A 23,941-nucleotide genomic window follows, 5' to 3' on the forward strand; every position below is an offset into this window, starting at 1 on the left:
GAGGATGCAAAGATTTCTGTCAAGGCCCCAGCAATTTCTTCCCTTGCCTCCCTCAGTATTCTAGGGTAGATCCCATCAGGCCCTGGGGACTTATCTACCGTAATGCTTTGCAAGACACCCAACACCTCCTCCTTTTTGATAATGAGATGACTGAGACTATCTGCACTCCCTTCCCTAGGCTCATCATCCACCAAGTCCTTCTCTTTGGTGAATACTGATGCAAAGTACTCATTTAGCACCTCGCCCATTTCCTCTGGCTCCACACATAAGATTCCCTTCTCTGTCCTTGAGTGAGCCAACCCTTTCCCTGGTTATCCTCTTGCTCTTTATATACGTATAAAAAGCCTTGGGATTTTCCTTAATCCTGTTTGCCAATGACTTTTCATGACCCCTTTTAGCCCTCCTAACTCCTTGCTGAAGTTCTTTCCTACTGTCTTTATATTCCTCAAGTGCTTCGTCTGTTCCTAGCCTTCCAGCCCTTACAAATGCTTCTTTTCTTTTTGACTAGGCTCACAATATCCCGCGTTATCCAAGCTTCCCAAACTTGTCTTTCTTCCTCGCAGGAACATGCTGGTCCTGGATTCTAATCAGCTGACGTTTGAAAGACTCCCACGTCAGATGTTGATTTACCCTCAAACAGCCGCCCCCAATCTAAATTCTTCAGTTCCTGCCTAATATTGTTATAATTAGCCTTCCCCCAATTTAGCACCTTCACCCGAGGACTACTCTTATCCTTATCCACAAGTACCTTAAAACTTATGGAATTATGGTCACTGCTCCCGAAATGCTCCCCCATTGAAACTTCGACCACCTGGCCGGGCTCATTCCCCAATACCAGGTCCAGAATGGCCCCATCCCCAGTTGGACTATCTACATACTGTTTCAAGAAGCCCTCCTGGATGCTCCTCACAAATTCTGCCCCATCCAAGCCCCTAGCACGAAGTGAGTCCCAGTCAATATAGGGGAAGTTAAAATCACCTACCACCACAACTGTTACCTTTACATCTTTCCAAAATCTGTCTACATATCTGCTCCTCTACCTCCCGCTGGCTGTTGGGAGGCCTGTAGTAAACCCCCAACATCGTGACTGCACCCTTCCTATTCCTGAGCTCCACCCATATTGCCTCGCTGCATGACCCCTCTGAGGTGTCCTCCCGCAGTTCAGCTGAGATATTCTCCTTAACCAGTAATGCAACTCCCCCACCCCTTTTACTTCCCCCTCCATCCCGCCTGAAGCTTCTAAAGCCTGGAACATTTAGCTGCCAATCCTGCCTTTCCCTCAACCAAGTCTCTGTAATAGCAACAATATTTCCAAGTACTAATCCAAGCTCTAAGTTCATCTGCCTTACTTGTTATACTTCTCGCATTGAAACAAATGCACTTCAGACCACCAGTCCCGCTGTTCTCAGCAACATCTCCCTGCCTGCTCTTCCTCTTAGTCCTACTGGCCTTATTTACTACGTCCTCCTCATTTATTTCACTAGCTGTCCTACTGCACTGGTTCCCACCCCCCTGCCACAATAGTTTAAACCCTCCCAAGTGACGCTAGCAAACCTTGCAGCCAGGATATTAGTGCCCCTCCAGTTTAGATGCAACCCGTCCTTCTTGTACAGGTCCTATCTGTCCCTGAAGAGAGCCCAATGGTCCAGATATCTGAAACCCTCCCTGCTACACTCTCCTTTACATTCTGGATGTCAGCTGAGGGAAAGAATGAACAAACTAATTTGCATTTCTATAGCACCTTTCACAACCTCAGGACGCCCCAAAAGTGCTTCATAGCCAATGAAGTACATCTGAAGTGTATGCAGTCAGTGTTGTAATGTAGGACATGCAGCAGCCAATTTGTGTACAGCAAGCTCCCCCAAACAGCATTGTCTTAACCAAATAATCTGTTTCAGTCATGTTGTTTGAGGAATAAATATTGGCCAGGAGACTGGGGAAACTTGCCTGTTCTTCTTTGAGTAGTGCTTTGGGATCTTTTACACCCACGTGAGCATACAGATGGAGCCTGGTTTAATGTCTCATCTGAAAATGGGTGGAATGCCAGCCTAGATATGAAGGCGACTCACTGCTCTGCTGAATAAGATCTTCAACATTGCCCTTGAGACACCAGGTCAGTACCTATATTTAAGGACAGCAGCTCACGACAGAGAACTCCCTCATAAATATACACTGAAAGCTCATCCTATTTCACGTGCTTGAAGCTGTGCACTCAAGTGTGCGGACACAATCTGCAGTGCTTTGTAAAGTGTACCATTTCACCCTGGAACAAGCAGATAATACACAATAATCATTTCTCAAGTGATTTTATTTGCTAGGTATAATAAACATACATTACAGTACATGCTACAGAAAATAAAGCTGGATTTTAATTGTCATGGAGGATATAGTGTTGTAAATGATATCTCTTCATATTAACACAATGCATTAAGATCTCCACAGTAATAACCCAGAATTACCCCTAACAGATTAACAAGGGTACAGTACAAATACAAAAATAACAGCATCTTAAAACATTGATTGACATTTATTGAGGGAGAGCAGTGTTTAACAGTTTGCATGGATTCAGTTTTCCCTGTATATATTTAGCAAAACAGGGCAAAACCAGTCAGAAATCAAACACTCTCCCCAGAAAATATCCAGAGTCCCTCACTTTCAATCTCTGGCTTTGAGCAGAAACACATTAACAACAAGATGGAAATGTGGTTTTCAAAAAGAGGCTTGCCCCAGCATCTTGAAACTGCTCGTTCTGGGTCACAGATTGATGGTACCAGCTCTGTCCCAAACAGAACCCCAAAGTACAGGGCCAAATCTGAATAGAACTGAAGATAGATTTGGAGTCTACTTTTTAATGCCTGGACTGTTCCCTTAAATCAGTCCACAACTTGGAGGGGGGGTCAGGCAGGCACAATAAAAAAAGTCAAATTACCATTAAGTCTTGCATGGTTCTCATGGTGCCTGACCCATCCCAATCCACACTCTGCATTATTCATTTCCAGTCCATCACAGAAAGCTGTAAAAAAAAAATACTCCCAGTATAAATCACCACCTGTCTATCCATCCCCCTGGCTCCACTTCCCTCCTCAAAGTGCACAGGACTGGCTGGGGTACAACTGCACATACACTGGCAGCTTGCTTCAGTTTTCCCAAACGAGCGTCGGCTAGTTACTTAAACATGGGGGCATCAGTGAAACTTGATTCTCACTTCAGCGGACACCTTGCTGTGGGGCTGGATAACAATCACGTTCCGGAGCAGAAACACTGGTGGATTTTGCCCAATCCTAAACCAGCAGTATTGAGCCCAAGTGCGATTCCCTCTCCCGGCCCTGGCTGAAAATGGCTGGGGCAGCACACAAACTGGGGTGGGGTTGGATGCAGGGGTGGTGAGAAACCTGGGAATCCCCATCTCACTGGTATGTTGTACACCCCAGTCCTCCAACAAGCAGTCATCTACACCCTTAAGTCTTCATAAACTGATGGGTCACATCCATGTAGAGGAGCTTTAAATAGGATACCTCTGTATTGCTGGGCAGACGAGATCTCAGATTAATATTTCTGCATTTGCATATAATTTATAAACTGTTGTGATTAATACAGAGGCGAAACCTGCAGCCCAAGTCCCCTGCGCTCTCTCCACATCCCACGAAGATTAAAAGATTTCTTAGTGTGGGGGAAAACCATTTGTCAGTGGGAAGCATTCTAACAAGATGAACTGATTGTTATATCAACTTCCAAAGATCCTCCTATTCATGGAGGAGTTTCTGCTGTACCATTTTATAAATGAGTTTGAGTGTATGAAGAATTCAATTATGTACCAGACACCAGGTTTAAAACCTTATTCAAATCAAACTGTTTACAGGCTACATCTTTGTCTGTTAACAGCAAGATCTCTTGTATAAAATTTTGAAACGTTCCTCTCACACACAACTTTGCCAAGCGACCTGAAGTCACATATTGCTGCAATGCAGAGAAATACAGCCACTTACTGCTGTTGCAGAATTTGCTCCATTTCCCTCTCTCCTGAAAATGCAGAGCCCTCAGTGGGGTACCAACTACACAGGCCCCAGTCACCACGCAATCCTGTACCCATGCTCAATCATGTGGGAGTTTGGCAGGCCATTTGATCGAGTGGGGGGTTGCGGGGTTGGTGGTGCAGTGTGAAGGGGTTCATTCTGATCTACTAGTAGGGGTTTGATCAGGAAGTCAGTGCTTTGCAAAGTGGGTCTCTGTACAAGTGACCATCACAGTGAAGCTTCAGTTATCAGAAAATGTGATAGTCAGATTTGTCCTGCAGACACCAAAAGGGCTGTTACCATATACAGTGGAGAGGAAAATCTACAGTATAAGGGAACTGCCCCAACACAGCATCAAATGGTCAAAAGCACCTGACAGAGGCAGGCGAGATCCTCCCCTTCCAAAGCATTAACTCATCTTTTCCACTCAATCTGTTTGACTTGCTATGTAATTTCTGGATTTTTAAAAAAAAAATGTTAATAAATCTTACCATTCAAATAGTAAATGGAGGGGGCAGGAACGACCTGCAGTATGCAATTTCAAGAATTTTCTTACTGTGTCATCCCTGCCGTAGCCAACTTGTGCTGTTACAACTCTACATTTCCATCTTGCAGCACAAGTGTTCTGATACGGTCTTTGCTCATGTTAGAAACACCCAGGTAGATCAGGCCTGTGCAACAACAACTGCTGACGCTCAATAATTCGCTCAAGTGTATCGAAACATCCGGCATTAACAAATTAAGAGAGAAATCTCTCAAACACTGCAGTCAGACATCAATAGTGCAACCCAGTCAGATAATTGTAGTGTTTTGTAACTGGGTGGAAGGGGCCTGGGGTTAAATATTCAGGGACGGACTGATTTACAGCTGTGTACCACGTGTCCTTTGTTACCAGTCACACACTGCCTGATGACATAGGAGCAGTTAACGCTGCACCTCTAATGGCACCGCTTATTAACATCGGGAACAGCTGATTTCAATTAAAAAAATATTTCGCTGCTAGAAAATCATCAAATGTCTACAAAAGTGTTTTTCAAAATAAAAAGCGTCGAGTTTCATTAGCTGTGCAAATCACATGTAGTAGCTGAAAAAGTTACCATAAGAAAACATTCATCTGAGTGAGCAGCTACTAGCTCAACATCTCAGTTATTGTGTTTTGTGTTTGCAGTGTTGGGGCAAACCAGAACAAGTCCAAGCTTTCAGATCTCAAATTCCAACTTTTGAATACTAGATTGGCACAAAACTTTTTTTTTAAATTCCAAATAAGAGCCACAATAAACTGAGGAACAGGATAGAGACAGATTAGTGGACTGAGCAGACAGTTCAGTGTAGAAAAATTAAAGTAAAATTTTCAGTTCCCCCTCCTCCACCTCCACATAAGTAGCAATAAAATTGAGGCAGAGCGCGACCTAGAGGAGCAAACAATTAAAAAAAAATCAGACTGTGGATGCTGGGGCAAGTAAAATTTAAGACAGACAGCAGTAACATTTTTTGATGGGTTAAAGATATGCAAGGGATATGGAGCAAAGGTGGGTTAATAGAGTTGATGTGCAGCGAAGATTCATTCGGAGGATACCAGAAATAAATGGTTGTTATGAAAAGTCTAAAAAAAAAACTGGTATGTTTTAAAAAATAACCTGGAGGGGTTAAGGGAGATAACGACTCTAGAAGGCTTTAGCGTTACCCGCAAAAAATTGTGTTTTTTCTTAAAATTGCCCCACAGGGGTTATTGGACCAATGGCTGGTTTAACACAAGAGCCTATTGAGGCAACGACTGCAACATTTATAATGGAATTGGATTAAGCACTCGAAAAAGACAGAAAAGAAAAAAAAGCAAGGAAATGAGATTAAGGTGGATAGCACCAGTTGAAGACCCAGCACAGCACATGTATGGGGAAATCTAGGCCAAATGTCCTCCTGTGACCTTGTAACTGCTGTAATTTCTGCAACTTGGATCAATGCTTTAAATGACAGTAATCAGTTCAATCCCAATTGGACCCACATACCCAATACATGATAGCAAAGGGGGAAAAAAAGAAATCACCCTCTCTTCTGCTTGACTATAATTTATTATAGATTATAAAACTCTGGTTACTGTAAAATCAGGAAATATTTACATGAAAGAACACAAGGCCTCCAGCACATTTTCACTCAATTTTGCTATTTGCAGCAATTTCAAAAGTAGCAAAATATGGCAGCAGAGAGTTTCCACTTATTAGTGAACTCCTCCCCATTTAAAAAGTTTGTTCTGTTTATATCACACCAGTTTGGAGAATCTAAGAAAGTGGCAAATACTGGTGACCACGTTATGTATGGCAACACTAAAATTGCCAGTAAACTGATTCAGTGCCCAGAAAATGAAGTAAAATTCAAGTACGGTTAAATAGCATGATGCACTTCAATCGTGGGGTTGAGTAACACTGGGATAACAGCAATACCTAAAGCTCAACAATAAAGATCAATGGAGGACATACACCCCACCGCACAGTCTGTAACTCACAATTCACTCACTTGTTTCAGCAAGGTTATGCTTCAACCTCAGATCCACAACCTCTCCCCCCAAAAGAATTCAAACACTGCAGAGTAGAAACTTGGAAGCTTCAGTGTGCAGGCAGTTTTAAGGCTGGAAAGACAGGTTCCCAAAGTTCTTCAGAATCATATGCAACCTCAAACTTTCAATGTCTGTAAACAATGGGATACTGCATTTTCATAATCACAATCTAATTACATATATTTGGTTTTATTTGAAACTTCTTGTAAATACAGAACAATTTTAAAATGTTCCTGTTCAGATTTTAATTGTGCATGGTTAGAAAATAATTTGTTTTGGGGTCAAACACAAGATTTAATTGCTAATTAAATCTGCAGATTAGGAGAGGCTGTCACCACTTCCCGAGTTGATTGGAGACACTGAAGGTGTTGGCTCCCCAATAAGTCTGAGTGACCATTCTTCATGCGTGAGCCTCGACAGGCTAAAGTATTACAACAAAGCCTAAACCTGTTCTCATCCACATCCCAATACTTTCCAGAGCCTAACAATCCGATGCAGTGACCCTGCATGAAAGACCACAGATGCAACTTCCACTTAAGTTACCAGGGGAACAGTTGCAGACAGTCCAAAAAAGAGGATGCATAAACTGTTACTACACTTCAATAACTTGAGGGTCTAATGTGGCTTGTGTGAAATTAACAGCATCAGAACACTCAAGTGAATTACATCAAATGGGCGGTCCCAGTGAGCAAGTACACATCCATTTTCTGGGGTTACAATTACTTCTACACATGGACTCATTACCTAGGCATTTAAAAGGCACTAGATCAGGGTGACAGCATGCTAATATCAGAAAGGAGCCTAGTACAATACTGACCATCAATAATCTCTGCACCATAAAAAGAAACTGGACCTGACTTTTCCTGTGCCAAGAATGCCCATTAAATGCAGTGGAAAATGCACTGGACTCGGCTGATAAATGGCAAAAATGGGCAAGCATCAGTCAGAGTTCGTAAGTTCTTGCTCAAGTTTTGGAGCAGCAATATAAAAACAACATGCAGGACTGTAGTGAGAAAAATCCCAGTTGCAAGAAATACACCTGGCATGGGCTAAAATAGAGTGTTATGCTGCCTACCCCTTTGCCTCACAGAATGACAAAAAGACCCGGGAAGGGGCTGAAAATTAGTACTTTTTTGAAAAACGAATTATTACAGCTCTGCTAATGACTCAACAACTTCATCCACTGAGTTCAGCAGGTTCCATCCCTGGTCTATGCTGAGTTAGTGGATGTCATCCAGGGTGCTGGCCAGCTAAGAGAAGTTCAGCACATAAACAAGTTTGTGAACATAAAAGTAGCACACAAAGAGGGAAGCAAAGTTCAGAGAAAGAAACTTCAAATATTCCAAAAATTATTGCTGAGCAGCATTGAAACATCACAGTGTGCAATGAAGCTGTACAGAAAATGCGCACCAAGCTCAGAGAGTTTGCTAAAAATATTAAACCTCCCCCCCACACAAGAATGGAAGCTTCAATCTTCAAACTGCCCTCACTGAGCTCCCAAACGCCATACTATTCACACAACTCTGACCAAGACAAGTGTATTTATTTAGGTTGAAAGTTTAATTAGTAAAACATGATTGAGACACTGTGCCACTTAAGGGCCATGATTATTTAATACCCTACTAAAATACTGATTGGCACAGATACACTACAGCCCCAGGTTATGCATTGTTAAAGCTAGGAGGAGCAGAGTGACCGACAGAAAACAAAAAGCACAACATTAATACTTCCATGGAAAGGATCACTTGCACCTCCTTGCCAAAAGCTGAAAGAGATGCAAAAATAACGAGGCAACAAGCCAATGAGCACTATTAGTGTCCAGCCCTCTAGCTCCAATACTGCAAGGTTTTATCCACCACTGCCCCCAACGCCACCCGGCCTTACCACTGAATTTGATCTTTGTTGGTCTGTTGCAGCTGTTCCCTCACCTGATGACCAACTTTTCCCAAATGTAGCAGATGCATTTCACTCCCATTGCTCCAAGGTCCATTGATTTTAAAACAGCAGAAATGAAGATAATTTAGGAAAGTCAAGCATTAAGTAACTCACGAAAATTCTCTTCAGCACTGCCTTAAGAACCTCAGAAAAGTCACACATCTACATGTTCACATTCAGCTCCCCTTTATATTCCAGTGTGGCACACGGAGGAAGCAGTACTTGCATACAGGCAGCTGTCTCCTGGTCACCCCTCGCCACCCAAGTTTATAGACATCACTGCCACACCAAACCACATCTGCACACTAAAATCCAAATTCCTCACAAGTACATTTGCCAGATGATACTATGACATTCAAAACTGTCCGCAGAAATTAGTGCTATCCCTTTCATAGTTCTGTAACTTTCTGAATGATGCTTTGAAAATCATTTACATCATACATCTTTGTGGTTCTTTGAACAGAGAAACTGAAGTTTTTCAATACTCCTGAACCCAGGTGATGGGATGTCAGCAGAAAATTAATGACAGATGTGAAACACAAGCAAAGCACATGTTCAATTTCTATTTCCCAATCTCTCTCGATCGGAATCTTCACACAGATGGCCCAGATTAGAATTCAGCTTATGGCATTGACAACAGATAACGAAGACAAAGGTAAACCACAGCTCTAAACATTATTCTGAAGGATAGCAGAGGCAAAAAAAATCCAGTTACCACAAGGCTACTGAACGCATAGATTTCAAATGCCCTAAATGTTTAGTTTTGTTGCCCATTAGATCCTAAAGGGAATGGTCTCTTCCACCCCTCAATCAATGCTCCAAGTCTTTCCCAAGGGTCAGCAGCAAACAAAGAATTCTCCAAGAGCAACTCCAGCCCCTGATCCAACCCACATGCTGTTCCTCCATGATGTGTTCTGCAAACCACTGAAACCATCACAGCCATGCAGACTAAGAAAAAGTGGTCACTAAACAAACCTAGAATAAATATATCCATTGGCTGATTGCTCTGTGATTTGTAACTACAACAAAAAAAACATTTCAGTACAATCTGAAATCAGAAGAGGAGTTGGAATAAGGCAAAAAAGATCATTTGAGCACTGGACCTTTGTAAAGAAAACAAACATTTTGGAAGAAATTAAGAGTACAACTGCTAATTTATATTTAACTGTGCTGTATGTCAAACCCAACATCAATAAGACATTAAGACACTCAGGTCAGTTCAGAAGAATGCTTCCAAGTACATGGCATTTCTTTACATCTTCCTGTAAGATCTTGTTGATTTTTCACACGCTGCAGAACTCGCGCTTGCTTCAGGAGAGTAATGTAACTTTATTCAAAGTAAGGATGGGAACACAAGGTATTTTGGACCCCACCTAGCTGTTTAAGGACTGGAACAGTCTGAGTACTATACCTGGAAAGTGCTTTCATTGACATTGTTCAGAAACTATTGATCGTTATGTCCTGTGACATCCAAGTGCACCTAAACATCTGACATTAGGCACGGGTCCACTAAGAAGCTAAAACATCAATCTGAAATTCATTGTTCTTGCCCATCTTCATGAGCGGTTTCTAAATGATTAGTAGCAAACTCAGTTGAAACCTGCTGCCCTCTCCTCGTAGTGTTAGCTACTTAGCGTTTCATTTTGCAGCTATCCCAGACGCGACAGCACTTAGAATACAAACTGTGTTTGCATTTTCTTATAAACACTTGGCATTTTTAGGATTTTATTTTTGGCAAATCAAGGTTCCAGGAGAAGGCTGCAATTAGAGCAAGTGGTATTTCATTTATTTTTGAGGTTAGACTTGGCCTCATGGTGAAACTGTAAAGCAGCAGTTTCTGTGCTTAAAGAGTTCTCCAAAAAAAGCCAGCAACAGTTGCTTACATGCACCATACAGACACAGGTCCATCGGTTCCAATGTAGACATATCAGTTGCCCACAAAAAGTAGTGTCACTCTGATGATTACCGTAAAAACATTTACCATGATTGCTAGTGATTCACATAGGTGGTTTAGAACATAATCATTTGCTTATTAAAGCACCTGAAATCAGCCAAAATTAGCAAGATATATTCCCATTCAGTAGTGTTTAGTATTTACAACCATGAACTGCAAAGTTAATGTGCGAGAACATGTAATAAAGAGGCTGATTAATCTTTATTCCCTCTCCTCATGCCGTTGACTAGTGCTGGGGGACAGTTCCACTGCACTAACACCCCCCACCCCACCAAAACCTCACCAAAACAGGCATTAGTCAGTGGGCAGCAAAAACCACAGATGGTATCACAGCAGACCTGGATCCTGTCCTCAACCTAAGTCCACACATGCAGTTTCCAGCAGAGCTGACTGGATAACAACCAGGAGCAGGAACTCCAAGTAATTTCCCACCCCTGACCCACCTCTCACCCTCTGGCTCAGGGGAACCAAGGACAACTGTAGATCCCCTGCGAACAACAAAGAACAAGGAGGAGACCAGACACCCTCTGGTCTGTACAGCTTAGTGCTGCACCAGAGGTGTTGTTATCCATTTGGCCACTGGGGAGCTCTGTTCACTCTTTTTACATATTCTCTCACAAGCATCCAGATGAACCAGCCAGAACACTTGTGTGGATATAAGTTTTTTTTTTATCAGTTAGGGAGTTAGTGTTCTGATTGGCTGCTCTGGAGCAAGACAGATACTCCAACAAGGCTGCATATCACAGGGATGTCCCATATCTCAAGCACCAATGAACAACATAACCGTCGAGTCAGATGAGAGAAGGCAACACTAAAACATCATGCCAGCACGGCTCTTCACTGCAATCCGCAGGCTGCAAACTTAGAGAGCATTTCATAGCTCAAGTCAGCTGTGATCTTACAGGGCTACCGTAAAAGTCAAAGGGCCAAAGTCTTTGTGGGGGTGGGGTGTGGGAGAAAATGGAACTACAGAAAGCTTGTTCCCATCCGTAATTCAAATCACTGTTTTTAAAAAAACACACTCAGCTTAGGTCCTCCTCAGGGTTCTGTTGATCCAGGAGTCGAACATGGGTGAAAGGGAAGTGACCGTGTTTACCATTGCATTCTCCTTCCCACTGGCCACTCACATTGATTTTGGTTACCTTCACTAGGTCACCAACCTACAAAAAGAAACAAAATAGGTCACAATACAGGCTAAAATTAACATGCAACAGCTTTAAACAGAGTTCAATATCAAAATGGTGCAACACAAGAGTCCCACACATGATTCACAACACACCTACTACTCTTGCCCTCAAGTCTTTAGTACAAACTCAACGTCCATCAGCAACAACTCAGTGAACTTCAGGAGTTTCACACTAAAGTGATCAGGTTAGGGAAGAGCTGAAACAGGCCTCACATGACTGACATTGTCTCAAAGCATGGTCTCAGGTCCCAGCAATCAGCAGCAACAAGGTGAGCACGGCAATAGATTGTATGACTTGCCCTCAGAAAATGGCTGGTCACCACTTGGTGCTTTCCCACACGTTCACTGTTGAGCTGCAATTGGTAACAAGCCTGGTTAAAACTCTGATGTGCAAGAATCCACCTCCCTAAGAATTCCCAAAGTTATAAACCAAAGCCCATCTTGTTCAGTTCCGCATGCTAGCTCCAGATGGCAACCTCTGCGTGCTCTCACAAATCTATACATGCTACTTTCCAGAAATCGCTGTCTCAAATGGAGAAAAAAAATGAGGGTAGATTTGATGGGCTGACCACCTCTTTTTCTGTGCTGTAATATTCTAGGACTCCTGCTTGATGCTGAGTGGAGCTTCTAGCCCCATAACCTGTCCAAGACTGCTGACTTCCATCTGGCTGTAGAGCCATGCCAAGATCAGCAATGCTATATACTAACTACAAAAGATTTTAGGAACTGCTTCTCAAAAATGGCATCTTGAACTGTTATTTGCAGAATTTCAGACAGATGCCATTTTATTTAGATACATGAAAGATTGAGAGGCTTTAAAAACAAAAGCGTCAAGAATGATTCACACCAATGCCAGTACATCGCCAATCTACAAGAAAATTATACCATGAAGTAAAGGTTGTTTCGTAACTTTGACAAAACATAACCATACCCATGGTTCACTGGATAAATTTGGGCCTGAGCCACACAGACCAAGAAAGTCCAATATTTGATTCTCAGCCGACAAGAAGTTTTCTGCTCTCAGCCAGGTTGGCCATGGACGAACTTTACAATTGGCATCTGCACTCTTGGGTCTAGAGAAGATGCATGCACCTGAGTACTGTCCAGTAACTCCTGCTGGAGAAGTACAAGCATGTGGATGTCAGAAGATAAGGTAAGATCAGGCTTATTGGTGATGTCTGTGTGATCAAATAGGCTGCCAATATAAAGAATGGCTGCTTGGAAAAAGTACTGGAGGGCTGCTGGCACCCCTGCGAACACTGCCCTTCATGAGAGGAGAGAAAATAAAATTCAAAGCAGAGAAGGTTACATCACTTCAGTCCCAGCCTTGAGTACCAATGACTGGAATGCAGCAATCCTAACATCTAACAGCCATGAGTAAGCAGAACCCATAAAGATCCTAATAGACAGCACAAGCTTATCTACCAACATTCTTTCAAACAAAGGAGTCAGATGTTTGAAATCCAGCAGGTTCAGACGGATAAATTGCCCGGCTGTTACTATGTCCTCAGACACCTGGGGAAGTGCTGAATGCTAGCTATCAGCCACAACTATGCAAAGTGTGAGTCATTTCACAAAAAGGGGAGCCATCACGGCAACACCCTACTGATTCAAGGGAAAAAAAAAATCAAGGAAGTTGGATCATTGATTTTCTCCCTTAAATGGGAAGAATTGGGTGGGGGGAAGAAATGAAGGTATTTTTTGTTCAAAGTACTCCCCCACTCTATGCTGAAACAAGCATTGACCGAGATTAAATTTCTCACCCAATAGTGACCAGCACCACCCTTCCCTTACCTTGCACGGAACTGTTTCAATGTCTCTGATTCCACTGACTGAAGTGACCAGCTCTCTCCCTCACGGCAAGGAGATTCAATGTGGAGATGATCTTCAGTCCGAGAAAGGTCACTCGTGTTATGTACACTGTTTGTAAATGTCAGCAGGGAAGTTATCTACCCATCAATTTTCTTTCCCTTTTACAGAGCAGACACCAGCATTACTTCCAAAAAGAAAACTGAAAGCACTGCCAATTATGGTGAAAATCTAGTTTGCTTTTTTCCTAATATTGATAAATAACTAGGTGTACACACAATATTAATTTCCGACCCAAATGGTGCTATATAAATGTAAATAATACTTGCTGAATCAAGATTTATAATTATCTCCAATATTCATTTAGCTCCCAACAGGCAAGCTGAATTAGCTCCTTGAAAATTACCCCCTTACAATGTTCTTTATCACACTTTTCCTTTTCTGGGCTTTTTTAAACTCTAGATTTTTGTTGGACTCAGTCAAGTGAGCTTTCAAGTCTCTGTTTCCTCAGAGTGCCTCACCCACCCAGATACCTAGGGGAATCAATTGGGTGCTCAGGGATTCAAAGCACGATCATTTTACTTGGGTTGATTGGTTTTATCAAGTGACCTCCCTCATCTTAAAAATGCAACAGAATGACATGATAGACCATGACTTGGGCTTAACTACCAACAAATTTATTAAGTACTAAGGGTAAGGAACGGTAGCAATGACAACACAGCCAAAACGTTAACTACTGAGCAAGTAGAAAACAGCAAACAGTTCTTTTCCTTTACTTACCATTCACAGAAACTATCTAATCTAAAAGGCTTCAGAGCTGTGATTTGAACCAGCCAGGCTACAAAATACTCATCTGAAAAAGAACATCCAGGACCAAACAGATTTAAGATCACTAACTCAAAAGTGATCAAGCAAACACAACTTGAACCAGGCCCGCAAGATGCTTGCATTTGAATGAAATGGCTTGATTCTTTCCTTGGACACCTGGCCACAATAAAATACTGACCAGTTCAAAAGTAAACTAGGTGTGCTGTACATAGCTGAAGCTGGTTTGTAACCCATTACATACTGTGACAGAGTTAAAACAGTTAATACTGTGCTAAATCTTTTATCTCAATACATTTGAATAGAAGGTCTCAATGCAATAAACCTTCACATAGGTCTTCTTTTCTCACCTCAATAAAGTTAAAGAAAAACGGTTTAGGGGAAGAGACAGAATGAGGTCAGGGGGAAAAAAAACAAAATTCTCCATTATTTTGGGGGGGGGGGGGGGGGGGAAAGGGGGAGGTTGGAAAAAAAAAAAGGAGACCCAAGGGTAAAACTCTGTTCAAGTTAAGAATGCAATCCTGCTCGGTAAAATTATTTCTTTCCGAGACAAGAACAGAATCAGCATGAAAATGTACACCAGTGGAAACTTTATGAACGTATCTATTACTTTTTCTTATTCTGGCCACGCAATCTTCTCTTTACAGGTCAGGTTTAAAATCACTCTTCTGAACTAAGTGCACTAAAAGCACTCTAAACAAAGACAATCCAAGCAAGATGTGAGATTTACTGTACCGATAATACAGGTTGCAGGAGCAGCAACAGGTACAAAAGCTACAAAATATTTGCAACCACAGGCATTTATCAGTAATATCCATATACTGTAAAAACATGTGCACAAGCACACATCTTTTGTTTATTGACAATTTTTTTATGGTGCAAAGCACAGGGAGGAAATGGTGGACAGGTGAGAGTACTGGGGTCTAACACTTCAGTGTGGTATTGAGGGGATGCTGCATTGTCAATGGAGCTATCTTTTGGATGAGATGTTAAATCCACCTGTTCATGTGGATTTATAGATCCCACAGCACTATTTGAAGAACAGTACTGGAGTTTCTAACAGTGTCCTGGCCAAAATTTATCCCTCAACACCACCACCAATCATTCCCCTTAATGTTTGTGGGACCTTGCTATTCACAAATTGAAGCATTGTCTACATTTCAAAAATAACACATCGCCTCATTTGTTTTTGACATCCCAAAAGACATGGAAGTCCAGCTGCATGGATAATCTCCAATGGAGAAATCCAGGAGTTCCTTGCAGTTGGTGTTGGAGGTGAGGGTGGAAGTTCACAACTGATGTCAGGAAGCATTTCACAACAGCTGCCATTATATTATGAACCTCTGCTAATCAGGTTCAGCCACAGGGTCTTAAATAAACATCAGCAACCCCAAATTAAGCTTGCAGTAAAAAGCAGGGAAAGCTGGCCTCTCTGAATCCTGCAAACTTACTTTAGGTTCATTGCTAGCTGCTTGACACCTGTGCCTTGGCACTAAAATCGCACTTAATACAACCCAATACAAGAACAGTTAACAGAGTGACCAATACCTATGAGGTCTTCCAAATAGGACTGTGTAATCATTCAAGAGGCAGCAAGATATGATTTCGGTAGGGGAAATAACACCAGTAGGTTTCGAAGCACAGTAGAGCTAGATAAATCAATATGGCATCAACAGCCCAACACAGTTGGCAAAGGAGATGTGTTGTCTGTTACAAAGATGTCAAACTGGAAGAAGTGCAAAGGAAAACTGAAATCGGGAACAGCAACATAACCCTTCTATTCATTGATGCATTGGGGGGTGGGGGGGGCGTTTATGGGAAAATGGGAGGAAGAAAGGCTGCACACAACTGCTGCAATCATCCATACTCCGAACAGCTTCAGCAAACGGGGTATCCTCAGCATCTTGAGCAAATATTGCCTAGTACTTGAGTGTAACAAAAGCAAGTCACAGAGGAATATAAACCAAGGAAAAGGATTAGAATTTGCTGGTACAAGTTCCAGGAATTGGATTAATTTCCTGAAGCACAGCTGCTCCCTTAAAGAGATGGATTAAATTCCAAAGAAATAGCCAATTTGAATCAGGATTTCCAGCCATCTGCACAATTCCTGCAATGGCACATTTGCCACAAGTGTCAAGCTCAGCTACCACCCCCGTCTCTAATTTCTCAAGGTTCTTGAACAACTCACTGCTCCCCTAGTTTCATGTTCATCTTTCACACCATTTATCCAGAGGTTTGTTGCCTGCATTCTGATACTCAGTCCTGACCACCTATCACCCCTGCTGGCTTCCCAGCCCCCAGTGCATCAATTCAAAATCCTGAGACTAGCCTAAATCACTACCCCACGTTTTCAATCTCTTCTAGCCCTACAATTCTCTGGTGTTCTAATTCTGATCAGGTTCAAGCCCCCTCCTCTTCATAAATGGCACAGCCGACAATCCCCTGCTCCTGCATGTCAATTCTTGTCTCAAACCCATAGCTTCCTACATCATCTTCCCACTCTTCTAAAGCCCCCACAAGACAATTTCTTCGACTTCATCTACAGTCGGCTCTCTTCACCCACCCCTCAACTCCCGCTCAGTGTCCAATTCCTTTCCCTGGGGATATTTTTCTATGTTAAACATACAAGCATATGAATTAGGAGCAGGAGTAGGCCACTTGGCCCTTGAGCCTGCTCCGCTGTTTAATAAGTTCATGGCTGAACTGATGACTCCACATTTCCACCTACTCCCTTTCACCCCCTTGTTAATCAAGAATCTATCTAGCTCTGCCTTAAACATATTCAAAGACTGTGCTTCCACCGCCTTTTGAGGAAGAGAATTCCAAAGACTCACGACCCTCTGAGAAAAATTTCTCCTCATCTGTCTTAAATGGGCGACCTCTTATTTTTAAACAGTGACCCCTTGTTTGAGATTCTCCCACAAGGGGAAAACATCCTTTCGACATCCACCCTGTCAAGACCCCTCAGAATCTTATATGTTTCAATCAAGTCGCCTCTTACTCTTCTAAATTCCAGCAGATACAAGCCTAGCCTGTCCAATCGTTCCTCGTAAGACAGCCCACCCATTCCAGGTACTAGTCTAGTAAACCTTCTCTGTACTGCCTGCAACGCATTTACATCCTTCCTTAAATAAGGAGACCAGTACTGTACACAGTACTCCAGATGTGGTCTCATCAATGCCCTGTATAACTGAAGCATAACCTCCCTCCTTTTGTATTCAATCCCCCTCACGATAAACGATAACATTCTATTAGCTTTCCTAATTATCTGCTGTACCTGCATACTAACCTTTTGCGATTCATGCACTAGGACACCCAGATCCCTCTGCATCTCAGAGCTCTGCAATCTCTCACCATTTAGATAATATGCTTTTTTATTCTTCCTGCCAAAGTGGACAATTTCATACTTTGCAACATTATACTCCATTTGCCAGGTCTTTCCCCACTATCTATATCCCTTTGTAGCCCCCCTTATGTCCTCTTCACAAGTTACTTTCCTACCTCTGTCATCAGCAAATATAGCAACCATACCTTCGGTCCCTTCACCCAAGTCATTTATATAAATTGCAAAAAGTTAAGACCCCAGCAAAGATCCCTGTGGCACACCACTAGTTACGTTTTGCCACCCAGAAAATGACCCATTTATGCCTACTCTCGATTTCCTGTTGGCTAGCCAAACTTCTTTCCATGCTAATAGGTTACCCCCTACACCATGAGCTTTTATTTTGTGCAATTACCTTTGATGTGGCGCCTTATCAAATGTCTTCTAGAAATCTAAGTACAATACATCCACCGGTTCCCCTTTATCCACAGCACATGTAACTCCCTCAAAGAACTCCAATAAATTGGTTAAACATGATTTCCCTTTCACAAAACCATGTTGACTCTGCTCCATTACCTTGAATTTTCCTAAATGCCCTGCTATAATATCTTTAATAATAGCTCCTAACATTTTCCCTAAGCTAACTGGCCTGTAGTTTCCTGCTTTCTGTCTCCCTCTCTTTTTGAATAAAGGAGTTACATTCACTATTTTCCAATCTAACGGAAACTTCCCCGAATCTAGGGAATTTTGGAAAATTAAAACTAACGCATCAACTATCTCATTAGCCACACCCTAGGATGAAGTCCATCAGCCCGCAGCTCCAACAATTTGTTCAGTACCACTTCCCTAGTGACTGTAATTTTCGAGTTCCTCCCTCCCTTCCATTTCCTGACTTACAGCTAATACTGGGATGTTACTTGCACCAATAGTGAAGAGCGATGCAAAATATCTGTTCAATTCATCTGCCATCTCCTTATTATCCATTCACTCCCCAGACTCACTTTCTATAGGACCAACGCTGACTTTGTTAACCCTTTTCTTTTTTAAATATTTATAGAAACTCTTACTATCGGTCTTTATATTTCTAGTTTGCTTTCTCTCGTACTCTAATTTTACCTTCCTCATCAATCTTTTAGTCATTCTTTGCTGTTTTTTATATCCTGTCCAATCTTCTGACCTGCCACCCAGCTTTGCACAATTATATGCTTTTTCTTTAAGTTTGATACTATCTTCAACTGTTTTAGTTAACCATGGATGGCGGGTTCCACCCTTGGAATTTTTCTCTCTCGTTGAAATGTATGTATTCTGAAATATCCCCTTATATGTCTGCCACTGCATCTATATTGACCGATCCCTTAACCTAATTTGCCAGTTCACTTTAGCTAGCTCTGCTTTCATGCCCTCCCAATTGCCCTTATTTAGTTTAAAATACTAGTCTTGGACCCACTCTTCTCTCCCTCAAACTGAATGTAAAATTCAATCATGTTATGATCGCTGCTACCTAGACACGCCTCAACTATGAGGTCTTTAATTAATCCTATCTCATTGCATAATACCAGATTTAGTATAGCCTGCTCTCTGGTTGGCTCCAGAATGTATTGTTCCAAGAAATTATCCTGAAAACATTCAATGTACTCCTCATCTGGGCTACCTCTGCCCATCTGATTTTTCCAGTCTATATGTAGGTTAAAATCCCCCATAATTATCGCTGTACTTTTCTGACAAGCTGCCATTATTTCTTTCTTTATATCCTGTTCTACAGTGTGGTTAACGTTAGATGGCCTGTACACCACTCCCACAAGTGACTTCTTGCCTTTATGATTTGTCATCTCGACTCATCCTGGTTTCCTGAACTTGGGTCATCCCTCTTTATTGCGCTAATACCATCATTAATTAACAAAGCTACCCCGCCACTTTTCCCTAGCTTCCAATCCTCCCTAAATGCCATGTACCCTTCAATATTCAGGTCCCAATCTATGTCATCCTGTAGCCATGTCTCTGTAATGGCCATCAGATCGTACTTATTTATTCCTATTTGCGGTCCCCCTTCATCACTTTTGTTTTGAATGCTACGTGCATTCAGATACAGAGCCTTTAGTTTTGTCCTTTTATTATTTTTGTAACCTCTAGCCTCATCTGTTGATTTACTTTTAGATTTGTATGCTCTGTCCTTTCCTGTCACAGTCTATCATTTCCCATATTAATACCATTCTCTCTTGCCTCGTCTCTACTCCTTGATTTACCATATCTTCCCAAATTTGATCCCTTACCCCCACTATTCAGTTTAAAACCCTCTCTACTTCTAGTTATACAGCTCCCAAACATGGTTCAGGTGTAGACCTTCCCAAACGTACAGCCACCACTTTCCCCAGTACTGGTGCTAGTGCCCCACGAACCAGAACCCACTCCTACCAGATCAGCCACGCATTAATTTCTCTAATCTTATTTGCCCTATGTCAATTTGCACGTGGCTCAGGTAATAATCCAGTGATTATTACCTTTGAGGTTCTGCTTCTTAATTTGGTGCCTAGTTCCTCATACTGACTATGCAGAACCTCTTTCCTTGTCCTGCCTATGTCGTTGGTACCTACATGGACCACGACGACTGGATCCTGCCCCTCCCACTAAGTTCCTCTCCAGCCCTGAGCAGATATCGTGAAACCTGGCAGGTAAACAGCCATCTCGACTCTTGCTCTTTGCTGCAGAGAACAGTGTCAATCCCCCTAACTATACTATCCCCTACTACCACTACATTCCTTTTTTCTCCCTCCACTTTAATGACTTCCTGTACCATGATGACATGTTCAGGTTGCTAATCCACCCTGCAGCCCTCACTTTCATACAAACAAGCTGAAAGAACCTCAAACCTGTTGGACAATCACAAAAGCTGAGGCTCCTGCACTCCTGTTCTCTGGGTCCCCTTACCTGCCTCAGCTGCAGCCACACTCTCCTGTCCCTAACATATAGGTGCAAGCAGTTGTGCTTAAGCAAGCAAATCATGATGGCAATTGCACTTATGGTCAATTTAATGCAACAGCAGAAATGCGATCTAAATATAAAGCAGCTCTCATTGTAGCATTATGATGAAAACAAATCAAATGATTTTTTAACACACTTTACCATGACACCACCCCTTTAAGGATGTCTTAATCAGGAATTCTATGAGCGACTGGAATGTGACTTTAAATTATACTTCATGCATGGATCAATTATTTTTGCATCTGGAATTCATTTATCAGGAGTTGGCCATAAAATCCTGGGGCCATTTATTCCAGGCATCTGTATTCAAATGCCTTCACTTTCATTTTTCCTTCAATTGTATTTTCCCTTTACCCTTCTCATCTCTCCTGCTTTGTTACCAACTGCTGGTCCGATGCTCACAAATCCACCTTCTAGAAAGGAAGAGTCAATCACAACCAGAAGCAAGAAACAGGCTCTCTTTTTTTTCCCCCCTTCCCGAGCCCAGACGTTGAGCTACCGTCACCCTGGCAGAGATTAGGAATCAAGGCCAGGATTTTCCTGGGCTTGGAATTACTTTGCTTCTTCCTTGCAACATTCAAAAAAATTAATCTACCAAGTCAATATTCCTTCCCAGACTCAAAACCAACAAGCTCAGTAAGAATCCAATGTATCCTCTTTAACATATGCCTCCATGCAACTGCCACAAGCATCTCTATTTAAGAAAGCTAAGAATCACACCATATAGGATTAGTTCTGCATGGTAATAGTGAACAGAGCAGGATTTGATTGTAGGTACCACACCCAATGGCAGCAATAGGTATAGTGTTTATAAAAATGCTGCCTGTGGCTATCTTAGAAATACTGTAAATCCCAGTGTACAAGCACATTCTTATTCTTCATCAAATGGTAGAAAACAAGTTTATTTTGGAAAGGGCGAGTTACATTTACTCAGTAGTATCCAGAGCATGAATCCTCTCCATAACCTGTGCAGACTGCTCCGCAGCAAGGAGTCCACACCTTCAGTGTAAAGGAACAGAGGGACCTTAGAGTGCATATCCACAGATCCTTAAAGGTAGCAGGATGGGTCGACAAGGTGGTTAAGGTGGCATATGGCACGCTTCAGCAGAGATGGGGAGGGGAAGGGAGACAACTGGTGCAAAGATTTTTTTAAATCCTGACATTCACACGCAGCTATTTGATGTAGGTACTTCATAAACAACAGCACAAAATAATACTAGGCTTACAAGGCAATAAACAAACACTATTGCTAGGAAACATTCCAATCCAGTAGACATGTCACATTCCAACAACACTGATGTGTTGAACTTGCTTGAACATTTAATTACTAGATCTGAATACAGTGACAGAAAAATAATCAGGTACTAAGAATCACAATCATCTTGAAAGTGGAATGTTCATGGATTTTTGCAGCACACACCAACTCTCAGGATGGGCAGTACCTCGGATACCTGTGGTTTCCCAGGTCCATGCTCTACAATAGACGTGGCTATGAATTTGTCACTCTCCTTATGCCACACATTGGCAGGCTGTAGGGTGGTGGGATCAAGGGCAGAGGTGGCTATAGTGCCAATCAATCAATCAGGGTTGCCAGATTCAAATGTAAGAGACATGAAGTTTGCAGATGATGCAAAAATTGGCTGTGTGGTTGACAATGAGGAAAGCTTTGGACTACAGGAAGATATAGATGGTCTAGTCAGTTGGGCAGAAAAGTGGAAAATGGGATTCAATCCAGAGAAGTGAGGTAGTGCATTTTTGGAGGTGCAACAAGGCAAAGGAATACACAATAAATGGGAGGATATGGAGTAGTGTAGAGGAACAGAGGGACCTTAGAGTGGATGTCTACAGATCCCAAAAGGTAGGACAGATCGATAAGGTATAAAAGACATATGGCACACTTTCCTTTATTAGCCAAAGCATAGAATCTAAGAGCAGGGAGGCTATACTAGAACTGTAGACAACACTAGTTAGACCACAGTTGTGAGTACTGCGTAGAGTTCTGGTCCCTGCATTACAGGAAAGATGAGATTGCACTAGAGAAGGTGCAGAGGAGATTTACAAGATTGTTGCCTGGACTGGAACATTTTAAGCTATGAGCAAAGATTGGATAGGCTGGGGTTGTTCTCCTTGGAACAGAGGAGGCTGCAGGGTGACTTAATTGAGGTGTATATAAAATTATGATGGGCCTAGACAGAATAAACAGGGACAACCCGTTTACCTTAGAGGGAGCAAAAAACTAGAGGGCATAGATTTAAAGTAATTAGAAGGATTAGAGAGATGAGGAAACATTTTTCACACAGAGGGTGGTAGGGTCTTGAAACACTGACGTTTAAAAAGTACTTGGATGTCTTCTTGAAGAGCCGTGACCTGGAAGGCTACGAATTTAGTGCAGGAAGGTGGGATTAGGCTGGATAGTTCGTCGTTGACTGGCACGGACATAATGGGCCAAATGGACTCTTCTGTGTCATAAGTTTCATATGATGCATTTTGTTTGACTTATTTCCAAGGAACGGTTTCATAAAAAGGATTTAAAAATTGCAATTCTAAACACTCAAAATTCTTCCAGCAATTCCATTAAAAACTTCACCTTTAAATGATTTCACAATCTCTCTTCTGGGCCTTACAAATAACAGTGAAGTGAATTCCTGATTTTGTACTGGGCACAGAGCTCAAAGTCAATGATTAGCAGATAATGACACCCCTCAGGCTTCTAAATCACAACATGTTTTATATATGAATTCTGCATACATCTTTGTCACTATGACCTTTAACATTCTTCAATTACAATCAGGAACACAGCATCCTAAGCTAGGGGACAGGAGGAAGTAGCTTCATTTTCAATGCTATCAGCAGGAGCGTCCACATCAACAGCCTTAAAAAAATTAAAAACAATTACAACCCCTCATCAGTAGTTCAGCCTGGAGGAGTTAGTGATTCCAGCAGCCCAAGGGGAATTCATTCTCACTGGAGACTGTTCCTAACCTTTTGGGTGTCAGTTAAATGTGCAAAGTTCAGCTTGTGAACATTTGGGACTCAAAAATGTCACCAATTAAATCACTGGCACTCATAGTAAAGGAGAAATATAAACCAGATTACAAGAAATGGGAAAAATCCTTAAGATATTAATGATTATTTCATGGTAATGATTTTGTATTTACAACAAGGCCCAATCATATTTCTCCATCTTGAAATTTTGGGTTTTGTAGGAATATTGGCAACAGGCAAGACAAAGAAAATCACTGTTGACAGCTTTTTTAAAAAAATGCAGCACTTACTAATAGGCAGAGAAAAATCAAAGAACATTTTGGTTTGTTCTGGATCTGGAAGGTAAACCAGAAACACTTCCAAGTATCTCTTCCTGGTTGTT

At 41.9% G+C, this 23,941-nt stretch overlaps 1 protein-coding gene across 1 annotated transcript in view; it reads right to left on the bottom strand.

Annotated features, from left to right (window-relative positions):
* Nucleotides 1-2,290: 2,290 nt before the first annotated feature.
* crk (v-crk avian sarcoma virus CT10 oncogene homolog) overlaps nt 2,291-23,941 on the bottom strand; it is a 38,373-nt gene continuing 16,722 nt past the window's right edge. Inside the window, exon 2 of the mRNA XM_068010811.1 lies at nt 2,291-11,613. Within this exon, the coding sequence (XP_067866912.1) occupies nt 11,476-11,613 (138 nt within the window). The 3' untranslated portion in view covers nt 2,291-11,475. The remainder of the gene's footprint in view (nt 11,614-23,941) is intronic.

This window comes from Heterodontus francisci, chromosome 30 (assembly GCF_036365525.1).
Source record: "Heterodontus francisci isolate sHetFra1 chromosome 30, sHetFra1.hap1, whole genome shotgun sequence".
Lineage (NCBI taxonomy): Eukaryota > Metazoa > Chordata > Chondrichthyes > Heterodontiformes > Heterodontidae > Heterodontus > Heterodontus francisci.